At 37.3% G+C, this 15,783-nt stretch overlaps 1 protein-coding gene across 1 annotated transcript in view; it reads left to right on the plus strand.

The window, feature by feature from the left end:
• The window catches only part of LOC131526383 (NACHT, LRR and PYD domains-containing protein 3-like), an 88,944-nt gene that overhangs the window by 57,185 nt on the left and 15,976 nt on the right, over window positions 1-15,783 (plus strand). The window contains exon 10 of the mRNA XM_058754668.1: window positions 7,001-7,144. Within this exon, the coding sequence (XP_058610651.1) occupies window positions 7,001-7,144 (144 nt within the window). The remainder of the gene's footprint in view (window positions 1-7,000; window positions 7,145-15,783) is intronic.

The raw sequence follows: 15,783 nt of genomic DNA on the forward strand, positions 1-15,783 counted from the left end.
GGCAAGTAGGCTATATGCTGTGTTTCGGTTTTTCAGAAGCTCAAAACCGACTGCTTTTTTTTTTTTTTTTTTATAAAAGCACGTTTTGTTGATATTGTGAGAGCAAACAAATAAAAGTAGACCCTTTACAGTTCCGAACAACGTAGCCTTTTACTCTTAACTTTATGAGCAAAAATGACAGCGTATTTTGAAATGTTTCCAGTGCAAGTGATCGTTCTTGCGCGTCCTGTAAAGCACGCTTCAGCTTCCACTCTCTGCACAAACTACTGGATATACATCAGTGCACATTTATCTAGCTCAAGCCTTTAAACTAACATTGTGGAGCTGTTTTATAATTATAGATTTAATTTTAGAGAAGTCGTGATGATTTGAGAAAGCTAAATTGATCAAACATAGGCGATGATCAACTCGCTGTCTGCCGCTGGCCGCTTGGTCGTTACTTTAAAAAACAAAAACTTACATTTAACGAATAAAAAAAATTTATAAATTAACTTAATAAAATAATGAAACGAAATACAATCATTTTGCCATTTCATACTGAACTATTTTAATAGCTGAAACAGTAGTAGATAAGCTGTTTAGACCATGTTGGAAAAAAGACGGGCTCGGGTCGTACTCGGGCCGAGAATTCTGATGAGTAATCAGACACGGGCCAGGTTAGGGCCTGAGCGTCTCGGGCCAGGGCCGGGCTAGGGCCTAAATTTTAGGCCCGTGCAGGGATCTAACCCCTACCCTTACTTGAAGTACAGAGAGTACAGAGAGTCAGGACCTCAGTTTAACATCTCATCCGAAGGATGGTGCTTTTTTTTTTTTTTGGAATTGTTTGCATTTATTATGACTGACAGGAAGTAAAATGGGAGAGAGATAGGGGGCGGGATCAAGAAAGGTCCTCGAGTCGGTATTCGAACATGGGAAGCCCGTAATGCTATGGCGCTGTATGTTGGCACACTGCCCACAAGGCTATCGGCGTCGCCATACATGCTAAAAAATTATTCTTTAAACAAACTTAATTCAATTATGGACAGTGGTTCCACACAACCAAATTGTTTTTATTAACATAAATGGAAGATTTTGAATCTATGCAAACTCTTTGTTAGGGGTGTGCAGCAAAGCCAGTATTTGTATCTGTATTTGTATCTGCTATGATCACAAAATTATTTGTATCTGTATCTCTATTTGGATAAAACCGGAAGTAGGCGGAGCTTGAACCAGAACTTCTTACAGATATATTTGATAAGACCGTTATTATGTTCATGGTATTACAGCCTATCTTTTTTCGTAGTTATCACTGAACAAATATGCTGTGTTTAACTAAGATAATTATTTTTTTTATGATTATATCATTTATTTAAATATCTTCTAACAGTCAGAGCCGATACCCTTGTATTGTATAGGCAGTGCTTCGAGATGCACTGCGGTTGTGTTTCGAGCAACGTGAGTTCGAGTCCCAGCTTGGGGACATTTCGTGATCCGATAAATAAATATTTATATAACTTCTAATTAAAACAGTAAGGGTTCCTATGCAGTTTAGAAATTTGAAAACTGATTTAAGTAATTTCCAGGAAATGCATGGAAGGCAACAGCAACACTGCTATTTTATTTGCACTTATTTCTTTTCATAGTAGGCCTATTTTAAACTCATTTACTTCATACACTTCTTACTGCATTGTAATTTTAGAGGTTTATGTAAAACAACATGATTTCCTTTGCCTCACTGGTTCTTGCGCAGTTTTAAAAGTATTTTACTTAAGTAATTTGCAGGTCTGGAAATGTAGGCTATGGAAAAAAGGGAACAGAGTATGGAAAAATATTAGTTTTGACTATTTGCCCTATTCGGTGTTCTAAAATATCAAATAAAAAATTTCTAGAGAGTAGAGAGATTTCATGACAAACCTTTAGTGATCATTTGAACACATTTTCATTATACGCAGGACTCATTAAACAAGTCTTTTTTTTTTTTATTGAACTTCACTAAACAAATGTGCGTGTGCCACGCAAACCAGCAAAAGATAAAGAAGCAAACATGTAGGCCTAGTAGAAAATGAATCTGTATCTAAGTTGATTATTAGCCTACTCTTGAGAGAGAGCTGGGCTGGTTTTTGAGAGACGGCAACACAGCTGTTTGATTGGTGATTGCACTGTGCTTATTCCATTCATTCGTGTAGCCTATCATATTGTAGCCTATAAGGTTTAAATCATTGCCTTTTAAATATACACAAATACTAGAATGTGTATGATGTATTATTTTAGGTAATATTACTCTTGCCCAGCTCTGATTTATGAGAGATGCACAGAGAGGCAACAGCAAGCTGTGTTTGATTTGCGCTCTTTTCTTCCATAAAGTTTAAGGTGAGGTGACATACAGCCAAGTATGGTGACAAATACTTGGAGTTCGTGCTCTGCATTTAACCCATCCAAAGTGCACACACACAACAGTGAACATACACCCGAAGCAGTGAGCAGCCATTTATGCTGCGGCACCCAGGGAGCAGTTGGGGGTTTGGTGCCTTGCTCAAAGGCACCTCAGTCATGGTATTGAGGGTGGAGAGAGCACTGTAGACTCAAACTCGCAAACTTTAGATTACAAGTCTGACTCTCTAACCATTAGACCACGACTTCCGCACATTCATGCACTTCACACACTCATCTTTCCATGAATTTAGAGGTTTGTGTAAAATATCACATTGATCCCCTGGCTCACCCGTGAATCTAGCAAACAGGTGCTGCAGAATTAATCGTTATCCGTTATTCGTTTTAAAAGCCATTATCCGTATGTGTTTCACTCTATCAACATAAGGAGGTTTGTTTCAAACAACTCATTTAAATTATGGACAGTGGTTCCATCCAATAAGTTCTAGTTACTTTAACTAGTAACTGCGGGGGAAGTCGTGGCCTAATGGTTAGAGAGTCAGACTCGTAACACAAACGTTCGAGTCTCATGTTTGGCGGGGGGAGTAGGCGGGGGGAGTGAATGTACAGCGCTCTCTTCTACCTTCAATACCACGACTGAGGTGCCCTTGAGCAAGGCACTGAACCCCCAACTGCTCCCCGAGCACAGCTGCATAAATGGCTGCCCACTGCTCTGGGTATGTGTATGTGTATGTGTATGTGTATGTGTATGTGTATGTGTATGTGTATGTGTATGTGTGTGTTCACTGCTGTGTGTGTGCACTTAGGATGGGTGAAAGTGAAAGTGAAAGTGACGCGACATGTGGCCAAGAGAGCACAAATTCCGAGTATGGGTTACTATACTTGGCCACATCATGTCGCTGTCACTAAATGGATTCTATTTAATGTTACTACCTTCAACAAAGCATTTTTTTTGTGATTGCCTTGTAATGATTCATAAAAGACAAGATATGTCACAAATGATCAGAGTGTATTTGTTAAATAAGAGCAATAAATACAGTTACATACAGTTAAATACAATTGAAACCACATTACAAAATTGTACAAAACAGCAGAAATATCAAAATACTGTCATTTTCTAATTGGCATTTAAAGGTAACCAATCAAACCTGGCACTGGCTCCAGAAATAATGTCTGAAGTATTTCAAATGTGTACCTGAGTTCAGGAGGGTTGCTCAAGTTCAGTCCATATATCAGTCCCAGCAACATGGCAACATGGTTTTGCATAGTGTATACTGCAAAGGTCCTGAAGAACTTCATCTTCCAACACTCCAACATCTGCTAGCTGTCTTCAATGTCTGCACCTTCAGTTCTTAGGGTTAGGGTTAGATTCCCAAGACTCTTCTGGATCACCTCCTGAGTCCTGGCAACGTCTGTATCCTAGAGAGGATATTTAAAAGGAAGGAGTACTCTTAAATTCTTGTGTAAGTGTATGCTCATTTATCATCCTTGAAAATACAAAAATAAATAAATACTCACCATGTACTCCATAATAAGACTGCTAGGATTCATTCGGTTACTTCATTGTCATTAGTCTAAAGATGCAGACAACAACATTACCAAAATTTAGCCTTTACATTTTTTCTAAAAAATTACATTTAACCCTCTGGGGTCTGAGGGTGTTTTGGGGCCCTATTGAAGTTTTGACATGCCCTGACATTTGTGCTTTTTTCAGTTGCTTATAAACATTTTAATGGCTAAAGTCTAAAAACACTGTATTCAGCACAAATTCAGCACTGTATTCAGCACGTTTATGCGTGGTTAGAAAAATACTAAAATTTTAAAGTAACTGAAATAAGGCCATAAAACACATACAGAACATTTGTTCACAAGACTTTTGAGAACTGGATCTCGTAGCCTAGAATTTTTGCTTCAAAATGATCTGAAAATAATCTATCTCACTCATTCAGAGAAAACAATATATTGATTTAAATTTTCTAAGTCACTTTTTGAGTAGAAAGGGTCTATGCGAGAGGGCGTGAACTATCCTGGATAATGCTGTGACTCACAGCTGAGAAGTCAAAGGCCCGCATAATGAGCTCCATAATGAGCCATTGAGTCAGGTGTGTGACTGAGAGGGAATTGCTACAAGAAAGAATGTGAGGAAAAAAGAAATGTGTATACATATAACTATCACATAAAATAACTTAAGATTCACTTGCGAGTGCAGTTTATTAGGAACAAACAAACAAATAAACAACAGAAGAGTCAAGACATCGTGGGTGCAATATCCAAAACAGTGGCAGGAAACTGGAACCCAGGAAAACGGGAGTCAGCAGAAACTGCATGAGAAAACGCAAAACAGACGTGAGCAACACAATGAACGGACAAAGACAAAGCAAACATAGTGACAATACATACACTACCAGTCAAATTATTTAAACAGTAAGATTTGTAATGTTTTTTTTTTTTTAAGAAGTGTCTTCAGCTCACCAAGCCTGCATTTATTTGATCCAAAGTACAGCAAAAACAGTACATTATATTTATTATAATATATAGGCCTACATATTTTTACTATTCAAAATAAATAAAACATAGAACATATAACTATCCTCACGTCGTGCAACATTTAAATGCAATGAAAGGTTGCCCATCATATTTCAAAATGTTGCACTCGATTTCACACATTTTATTCTGGAGTTATAGTTTGGGAAAAGTTCAACTAGTAAATCTGTTCAACTTTGTCACAACAACACATTATCGAATGCCAATAAGAAACATTACTTACTCGGTATAAAAGATCTCCTCCTCCGCCGGCTCCAGCTGCGCTCGCTTTCGGTTTGTGAGTTAAACAATGCTTTTTTCTCTCAGCGCGTCTTCTGGGGGTAAATACAAGGCTTTTTCCTCTCAGTGCTTTCTGAGGTAAATACAAGGCTTATTCCTCACAGCGTGTTCTTCCAAAACTGAAAAGTATCCGAGATGAACTCGTTGCTGCTTTGTTTACGTTGGTGTGGGCGTTTACATGCCGCATGTCTCACGTGGAGATTTGTAATAACCCTAACGTGACCTAATTCGAGATAATGAGACCAGATGGAAAAACTGGACATGTCCTTGGTTTCATACGGATTACTTTATCACAGAATATTTGTTTTTGGTAAGACTTGCTTAATTTAAGAGTAGACATGTCAAGCTTTATATAGATATATTTCTCATGTCTCTGTGTGAAGTATTTGCTGAGTTACAGTTCATTTTAGTGACGTGTTTCAAAAAGCAGTTCGCGGAGAGAGTGAAGACTGAGAACGCACCCTGTTTGTTTTCTTTATTCTTCAAAAGCACAAAGTTTAGTTGTTATTATGAGTGTATACAAATAAAAAGTAGACCCCTTACAGATTCGAATGGTGTATTGCTCTTATCTGTACGATCAAAAATGGCAGAGTAATTCAAGCTCATTTCGGCCTTATCAGGAAAATCTGCCTCAAAACGCATATATGCGTTTGTCGACCCCAGAGGGTTAATCATCTCTAATTGTATATATGTAATTTATATACAATAAATTATGCTTGGTAAGAAAGAATAATCAAATACAGAAAGTTCAAAATTAGTTTCTAGAATTTTTGTCTCTAGAAAATATTCACATCTTCGGATGAGACATTAAACCGAGGTCCTGACTCTCTGTGGTCATTAAAATCCCAGGATGTCTTTCGAAAAGAGTAGAGGTGTGACCTCGGCATCCTGGCCGAATTCGCCCATTGGCCTCTGACCATCATGGCCTCCCAACAATCCCCATATCTGCTGATTGGCTTCATCACTCTGTCTCCTCTTCACCAATAAGCTGGTGTGTGGTGGGCGTTCTGGCGCACTATGGCTGCTGTCGCATCATCCAGGTGGATGCTGCACACTGGTGGTGGATGAGGAGCCCCTCCTCACAATGTAAAGCGTTTTGAGTGCCTAGAAAAGCGCTATATAAATGTAAGGAATTAATTAATTAATTAATCTTACTTTAAATGTACTGAATGCAAAGTAATGTAAAGGTACTGTAATGTCACTGTAAATTTACATTTACAGGATGTATATACTTTACAATAACCGTTTGGCCATTACATGACACATAGATCTTCAAATAATATATCCATCCACATTGAATGTTTAATTTTTTAACATTTCACACTCATGTAGCTGTAAAAATGGTTAGCTGCTTAAATTGAAATATATGTGTATACATCTTCATGACTAGATAGACACAGGTGAGTTATATAAGCACACCCTGTATATTTTATTTATTTCACAAAATGCACACTGTTTTGTTGATATTGTGAGTGTACACAAAAAAATGTAGACCCTTTACAGATTCAAATGATGTATTGCACTTATATTACGGAGCATTTTAAGTTCTTTTCGCTGTCATCAGGAAAAAATGCAAGTGATGGCGCCATTTTCGACCCCAGGAGGTTAACCCTGGGGTGTCTAGTGACAATGTAGAAATACTTTGTGCCTGTTTTTAAGTACATTTGTACTTTAATGGAGTATAACTGTTTCTGATTACTTTACTTTTGTGACTGAAACTACAGAAAATAACAGTACAGATGACTGTGTTAGTGATGTCTGACAGTCAAACTAATGTAATGTGGACTGTTGCTGTGTGTGTCTGTAGGTTGTCTGGCTGTATGGTGACAGAGGAAGGCTGTGATTATTTGTCTTCAGCTCTGAGTTCAAACCCCTCACACCTGAAAGAGCTGGATCTGAGCTACAATCACCCAGGAGATTCAGGAGTGAAGCTGCTCTCTGAAAAACTCAAGTATCTGGACAAACTCAAGTATGTTGAGCAGCAAGTTTTTAGGTTTTATTATTTGATTTTGAACTACTCAGTGTCTCTATGTAGATAGAAGTCTTGGGGTTTCTAGAGCAGTGTTTCCCAACCACTGTGCCGCAGCACACTAGTGTGCCACGACAGGTTCTAGGGTGTGCCATGGAAAATTATCTAAAACTTCCATATCTTTATTATATTTTGTTATTATTATTTTAAATCAGTGCTGTTGGTCATCGTTATGTGTGTTTGTGGGGTTTACAAATATTAACCAATGAAAAGCATTCAAAAGAGCTTGTGACTAAACCTCGTAACGCCATTGGATCCTCAAATTGTCAGTCAAACCTCATAACTCCACCCCGCCTCCATTCAGAATGAAGCACAGCGACGTGCAGTTTGAAGACAGACGTCTACTTCTTCACAATGCAAGGGTAAATAAAGAACTGATGTTTGAATAAGAGCAGCGTTTCCTTTACTCAAGAAACACTGTCTATAAAGGCTAATGTTTTTGTATGTTTAAAGAGCAGTCTGTCTTAGCATTTGCTGTCTAGTTGTAGCCAATACACTTTTGTACGTTTTAAATATCTTGTGCATAGCGGTTCGTATTATATCATGAGATTTTGGTCAAATGTATTAAACAACAAGACAAACTGAGTGCCCATATAGCTACAATAAACTTTAACCCTCTGGGGTCTGAGGTCATTTTGGGGCCCTTGAGATGTTTTGACATGCCCTGATATTTGTGCTTATTTCAGCTACTTAAAACATACTATTGACCAACATGCAATTTTTTTGTATTCAGCACAAACTGTGCTACAATAATATGTGAACAAGATGGATGTACATGTTTGCATTTTTTAGAAAAAAAATATTATGCGTGGTTAGTAAGTTTTGGGGAAAAAAATGTAGCTGAAATAAGGCCTTAAAACCCACACTAAATAGTCCTGAACAAGACTTTTGAGTAATCAGTCTTGTAGGCTAGAATATTTACTTCAAAATTATGTGAAAATCATTCTGCTTACTCATTCACAGAAAACAATATATTGATTTAAAATTTTCAAGACATGTTTTGTCATCGAGGGTCTATATGCGAGGGAGTGGCAATGGCCATGAATATTAAGTGAGTCTCACCTGAGAGACAAAGGGCCCTCCCCTATGGGCCCCTAATGGCCCATCAGTGTGACTGTGACTGTGAGGCAGGTAAGACAGAATGTGAGGAGATTGAAAAAAAGGGTTTTTTTAATTATTTGTATTTTATTTACAACACAGTATAATCAAAACATACATAATGAAGGTCAAAGACACATTATTGTGCACACTGATCTAACCACAGAGATGTGAACAGACTTTGAGTCATTCCTGCAACAGATTCTGTTCAACAAGTGAAACAAGTAAATCATAACTGATATTTACGTGTGTTATTTAAGTGTTTCTACTTCTTTCCATGGATTCAAGAAGAAAAACATAATCAGTAGAAAAGGAGCTTGTTTTAACATAGAATATCAGTGTAGTTGAACATCTGATGTTGGTGCAGCGCTCTCAGAGGAAAACAGTTTGAAGAGACATCAGGATACATCTGGTGCTGGTATCTGATTCAATAAAATACAAACAAAAAAACATTTGTGAGCATGTTAATATCAGGAACATCTGTATATATATATATGTTTTGTAGCCATAGACTACTATCATAAAAAGAAAGAAATCTTATATCTGAGAAACTAATTGTTTAGCACGTTATTAAAATCTATTTCTGAACAGAGTAGGCTATTAATAAGTACTAAACATACTTAGACTCGTAGCATTCATCATGTTACAGTGAACATTCATATTACTTTTATTGTTTTATATAGAGCATGAAAACATCATTGCGCCAAGAAATTTAAATACAGTGAATTGCCTATCATATTCAAAATGTTTTACACGATTTCAAACATTGTAGTCAGGAATTATAGTTTGGGAAAAACCCAACTATGATTCTGTAGTCATATAGCCTAGTATGTATGATTTTATAGTAGCCTATGATATGATTCTGTAGCCAGACTCAAACATGCTTTGTACAATAAAAGGATGTACTTTGTACTATAAAAATTATATTTTATATCTGAGAAACTAATTATTATTGTTTAGCACGCTATTAAAATCTATTTGTGAACAGAGTATTAATAATAAACATGGTCTAAACATTTTTAGGCGTAGCATTCATCATGTTGTCGTTTGGGAAAACAACTAACTGTTTTTGTAAATCTGTTCAAGTTTATGTCACAATAAACGCGTTAACTAGATAAAAGAAACATTACTTACTCATCTCCTCTGCTGGATGAAATCGTGTTCTTCTTTCGAGGAAATCCTGCTTTTACTCGGGGCGTCTTCCAGAAGCGAACAGTAGCCGGGATGAATCTCCTCAGTCTTTGTTTGTGTTGGGCGTTTGCCAGTCTCACGCTGCTATTTACATATGAGCGCGGCGGGATCACATTAGAGATAATGAGACCAGATGGAAAAACTGGACATGTCCTTGGTTTCATACGGATTACTTTATCACAGAATATTTGTTTTGGTAAGACTTGCTTAATTTAAGAGTAGACATGTCAAGCTTTATATAGATATATTTCTCATGTCTCTGTGTGAAGTATTTGCTGAGTTACAGTTCATTTTAGTGACGTGTTTCAAAAAGCAGTTCATGGAGAGAGTGAAGACTGAGAACGCACCCTGTTTGTTTTCTTTATTCTTCAAAAGCACAAAGTTTAGTTGTTATTATGAGTGTATACAAATAAAAGTAGACCCCTTACAGATTCGAATGGTGTATTGCTCTTATCTGTACGATCAAAAATGGCAGAGTAATTCAAGCTCATTTCGGCCTTATCAGGAAAATCTGCCTCAAAAGCATATATGCGTTTGTCGACCCCAGAGGGTTAATCATCTCTAATTGTATATATGTAATTTATATACAATAAATTATGCTTGGTAAGAAAGAATAATCAAATACAGAAAGTTCAAAATTAGTTTCTAGAATTTTTGTCTCTAGAAAATATTCACATCTTCGGATGAGACATTAAACCGAGGTCCTGACTCTCTGTGGTCATTAAAATCCCAGGATGTCTTTCGAAAAGAGTAGAGGTGTGACCTCGGCATCCTGGCCGAATTCGCCCATTGGCCTCTGACCATCATGGCCTCCCAACAATCCCCATATCTGCTGATTGGCTTCATCACTCTGTCTCCTCTTCACCAATAAGCTGGTGTGTGGTGGGCGTTCTGGCGCACTATGGCTGCTGTCGCATCATCCAGGTGGATGCTGCACACTGGTGGTGGATGAGGAGCCCCCTCCTCACAATGTAAAGCGTTTTGAGTGCCTAGAAAGCGCTATATAAATGTAAGGAATTAATTAATTAATTAATCTTACTTTAAATGTACTGAATGCAAAGTAATGTAAAGGTACTGTAATGTCACTGTAAATTTACATTTACAGGATGTATATACTTTACAATAACCGTTTGGCCATTACATGACACATAGATCTTCAAATAATATATCCATCCACATTGAATGTTTAATTTTTTTAACATTTCACACTCATGTAGCTGTAAAAATGGTTAGCTGCTTAAATTGAAATATATGTGTATACATCTTCATGACTAGATAGACACAGGTGAGTTATATAAGCACACCCTGTATATTTTATTTATTTCACAAATGCACACTGTTTTGTTGATATTGTGAGTGTACACAAAAAATGTAGACCCTTTACAGATTCAAATGATGTATTGCACTTATATTACGGAGCATTTTAAGTTCTTTTCGCTGTCATCAGGAAAAAATGCAAGTGATGGCGCCATTTTCGACCCCAGGAGGTTAACCCTGGGGTGTCTAGTGACAATGTAGAAATACTTTGTGCCTGTTTTTAAGTACATTTGTACTTTAATGGAGTATAACTGTTTCTGATTACTTTACTTTTGTGACTGAAACTACAGAAAATAACAGTACAGATGACTGTGTTAGTGATGTCTGACAGTCAAACTAATGTAATGTGGACTGTTGCTGTGTGTGTCTGTAGGTTGTCTGGCTGTATGGTGACAGAGGAAGGCTGTGATTATTTGTCTTCAGCTCTGAGTTCAAACCCCTCACACCTGAAAGAGCTGGATCTGAGCTACAATCACCCAGGAGATTCAGGAGTGAAGCTGCTCTCTGAAAAACTCAAGTATCTGGACAAACTCAAGTATGTTGAGCAGCAAGTTTTTAGGTTTTATTATTTGATTTTGAACTACTCAGTGTCTCTATGTAGATAGAAGTCTTGGGGTTTCTAGAGCAGTGTTTCCCAACCACTGTGCCGCAGCACACTAGTGTGCCACGACAGGTTCTAGGGTGTGCCATGGAAAATTATCTAAAACTTCCATATCTTTATTATATTTTGTTATTATTATTTTAAATCAGTGCTGTTGGTCATCGTTATGTGTGTTTGTGGGGTTTACAAATATTAACCAATGAAAAGCATTCAAAAGAGCTTGTGACTAAACCTCGTAACGCCATTGGATCCTCAAATTGTCAGTCAAACCTCATAACTCCACCCCGCCTCCATTCAGAATGAAGCACAGCGACGTGCAGTTTGAAGACAGACGTCTACTTCTTCACAATGCAAGGGTAAATAAAGAACTGATGTTTGAATAAGAGCAGCGTTTCCTTTTCCTTTGACCTAATTCGAGATAATGAGACCAGATGGAAAAACTGGACATGTCCTTGGTTTCATACGGATTACTTTATCACAGAATATTTGTTTTTGGTAAGACTTGCTTAATTTAAGAGTAGACATGTCAAGCTTTATATAGATATATTTCTCATGTCTCTGTGTGAAGTATTTGCTGAGTTACAGTTCATTTTAGTGACGCGTTTCTAAAAACAGTTTGCGGAGACGGAGAAGACAGAGAGCTTCATCACTCAGTCCCCTTCTTGATTTTAGAATTTTTTGCATGTTTGTCACACTTTAATGTTTCAGATCATCAAACAAATTTAAACATTAATCAAAGATAACACAAGTAAACACAACATGCAGTTTTTAAATAAAGTTTTTTATTATGAAGGGAAAACAAAATCCAAACCCACATGGCCCTGTGTGAAAAAGTGCTTGCCCCCTCCTATTAAATCATGAAAGAACTGTGATTAACCACATTATTTTAGAAAGCCGAGTTAAATTTCACTAGCCAAACCCAGGCCTGATTACTGCCAGACCTGTTGAATCAATAAATCACTTAAATAGAACCTATCTGACAAAGTGAAGCATGTTTAAAGAGCAACACATCATTCCGCGATCTTAAGAAATTCATAAACAGATGAGAAACAAAATAGTTTACATGTATCAGTCTGGAAAGGGTTATAAAGCCATTTCTAAGGGTTTGGGACTCCAGCGAACCACGGTCAGAGCCATTATCCACAAATGGAGAAAACTTGGAACAGTGGTAAACCTTCCCAGGAGTGGCCGGCCTACCAAAATTACTCCAAGAGCACAAAGGCGACTCATCCAGGACGTCATAAAAGAACCCAGAACAACATCTAAAGAACTGCAGGCCTCACTTGCCTCAATTAAGGTTAGTGTTCATGATTCAACAATAAGAAAGAGACTGGGCAAAAACAGCATCCATGGGAGAGTTCCAAGGCAAAAGCTGTTGCTGACCAAAAAGAACACAAAGGCTCGTCTCACATTTGCCAAAAAATATCTTGATTATCCCCAAGACTTTTGGGCAAATATTCTGTTTGACTGATGCAGCAAAAGTTGAACTTTTTGGAAGGTGTGTGTCCCGTTACATCTGGCGTAAAACTAACACAGCATTTCATAAAAAGAACATCATACCAACAGTCAAACATGGTGGTGGTAGTGTAATGGTCTGGGGCTGCTTTGCAGCTTCAGAACCTGGATAACTTGCCATAATTGATGGAACCATGAATTCTGCACTCTATCAGAAAATCCTGAAGGAGAATGTCCGGCCATCAGTTTGTGACCTCAAGCTCAAGCACACTTGGCTTATGCAGCAGGACAATGATTCCAAACACAGCAGCAAGTCCACCTCTGAATGTCTCAAGAAAAAGAAAATTAAGGTTTTGGAGTGGCCAAATCAAAGTCTGGACTTAAATCCAGTTGAAATGCTGTGGCATGACCTTAAACAGTCCATTCATGCTCGAAAACCCTCCAATGTGGCTGAATTAAAACAATTCTGCAAAGAAGAGTGGGCCAAAATTCCTCCACAGCGATGTGAAAGACTCATTGCCAGTTATCGCAAACAGTTGATTGCAGTTGTTGCTGCAAAGGGTGGCACAACCAGTTATTAGGTTTAGGGGGCAAGCACTTTTTCACACAGGGCCATGTGGGTTTGGATTTTGTTTTCCCTTCATAATAAAAAACTTTATTTAAAAACTGCATGTTGTGTTTACTTGTGTTATCTTTGATTAATATTTAAATTTGTTTGATGATCTGAAACATTAAAGTGTGACAAACATGCAAAAAAATTAAAAATCAGGAAGGGGGCCAACACTTTTTCAATTTTTTTTTGTGCCGCGGCAGAAAAAAGGTTGGGAAACACTGTTCTAGAGGACACAGCAATATAACAGATTTAAAGAGCATTAGTCTGAGCCCTGCCACGCCACCACAAACACAAAAAGCAGTATTAATTGAAACAAAATAAATAAGAAGCAACCATATAAACTCTTTTTTAAGTTATATTAATGCCTTTAATGAAAGACGACAGTGGAGAGCAATGCACCTTACACTGAAATGATGTTGATTTCATTTGGTTAAATGACAACACACAATCAACAACTACTTCCTACTTGTTTTTTTCTTAAAAAAAATATAAAAAAATAAATAAAATATAAAAAAAAAATATATATAGTGCTGCTTGAAAGTTTGTGAACCCCTTGCAGAATCTGTGAAAATGTAATTTTAACAAAATAAGAGATCAAACAAAATGCATGTTATTTTTTTTATTTAGTACTGTCCTGAGTAAGATATTTTACATAAAAGATGATTACATTTAGTCCACAAGACAAAAAAATAGCCCCAATTGAAATAACCCCATTCAAAAGTTTGTGAACCCTTGGTTGTTAATACTGCGTGTGGTTACCTGGATGATCCACGACTGTTTTTTTGTTTTGTGATGGTTGTTCATGAGTCCCTTGTTTGTTCTGAACAGTTAAACTGAGCACTGTTCTTCAGAAAAATCCTCCATGTCTTGTAGATTCTTCAGTTTTCCATCATCTTTTGCATATTTGAACCCTTTCCAGCAGTGACTGTATGATTTTGAGATCCATCTTTTCACACTGAGGACAACTGAGGGACTCAAACACAACTATTAAAAATAGTTCAAACATTCACTGATGCTCCAGAAGGACACATGGTGCATTAAGAGCCGGGGGGTGAAAACTTTGTGAATTTGAAGATCAGGGTAAATTGTACTTAATTTGTCTTCCGGGAAACATGCAAGTATCTTCTGTTGCTTCCGAAGGGCAGTACTAAATTGAAAAAAAAAAATATTATATTTCTTCAAAATAAGAAAAATTTGGACATCTTCATCTTGTTCAAAAGTTTCTTAATGCATCGTGTTTCCTTCTGGAGCATCAATGAATGTTTGAACCTTTTTTAATAGTTGTGTTTGAGTCCCTCAGTTGTCAGTCCAGAGGGATGAGCCTAATAAACTGACAGATCAAGAGAGAGGGAGAGCGCAAAAACACACAGGCTGCCATTCTTTTCTCTTTTTTCTTGACAAGAACTGAGTTTATTTAGACACAGTGTGGCAAAACGGTAAAAAGTCTGTGCCAGTTCTTGTATTTTACCCACAATTAAGCGTAAGTTTGGGAAAATGGAAACCTGTATATAAGGAGAAAAACGGAAGTGACAAGGGCGTGGGAAAGGAAAACTGTGTTACCTGACAGCTGATGCATGTGGCTGCTGCAGCGTGTACTGGATTGTAAATGCATAGACCGGGTGCGATCGAAGAAATCAAAAGAAAATTGATGCCGCATGGTTGCCGGTCGCAACATATTTCCGGACGAGACAAGTTTGCCTGCTGCAGCAGCTGGCTGGTCGCCCCTAACGTAGGCTGATTCACGCCGCCGATGCTACTTGCACACACACACGCATTCAAGTTCACCCGACGCACAAACATTCATGCACTCATCCAGCGGGCTTAATGCTGGTTTATTGTTTATTGTGAACTTGTATGGACTGAGACTCTAGACTCTTATCAATTCTGAGGTTTTTGCTTATTTATTTATTTTTTCTGCCTCTTTTGGGATTGAGTGGTTTTTTTTATTTAAAGCTTGAACTGTACAAAGAGCAATACTGTTATTTACTCATTTCCATTTATTGTTTTTTTCTTTTCTTCTTCTGTTTCCCCAAAGTGTTTAAATGTTGGGAAATTAAATATTGTAATTGTTATTTAACAAAATACAACCTATTCTTTTGATTTGAGAAAAGCAAGCCCTATTTTGTAAGTGTCCTATTTAAATCCAAAGTTTTTGTTTGTGCTGTTGTGTATCGGGGGTTTTGTTTGTGCTCATTCGTGAGTCTATCTGGGAACAAAAAACTAAAATATATAAATATTTTGACTTGACAAATTTTGTCTTGTCTGGCGCCTGAAAAAAAAAGGAAG

Source organism: Onychostoma macrolepis, chromosome 19, assembly GCF_012432095.1.
Source record: "Onychostoma macrolepis isolate SWU-2019 chromosome 19, ASM1243209v1, whole genome shotgun sequence".
Classification (NCBI taxonomy): Eukaryota; Metazoa; Chordata; class Actinopteri; order Cypriniformes; family Cyprinidae; genus Onychostoma; species Onychostoma macrolepis.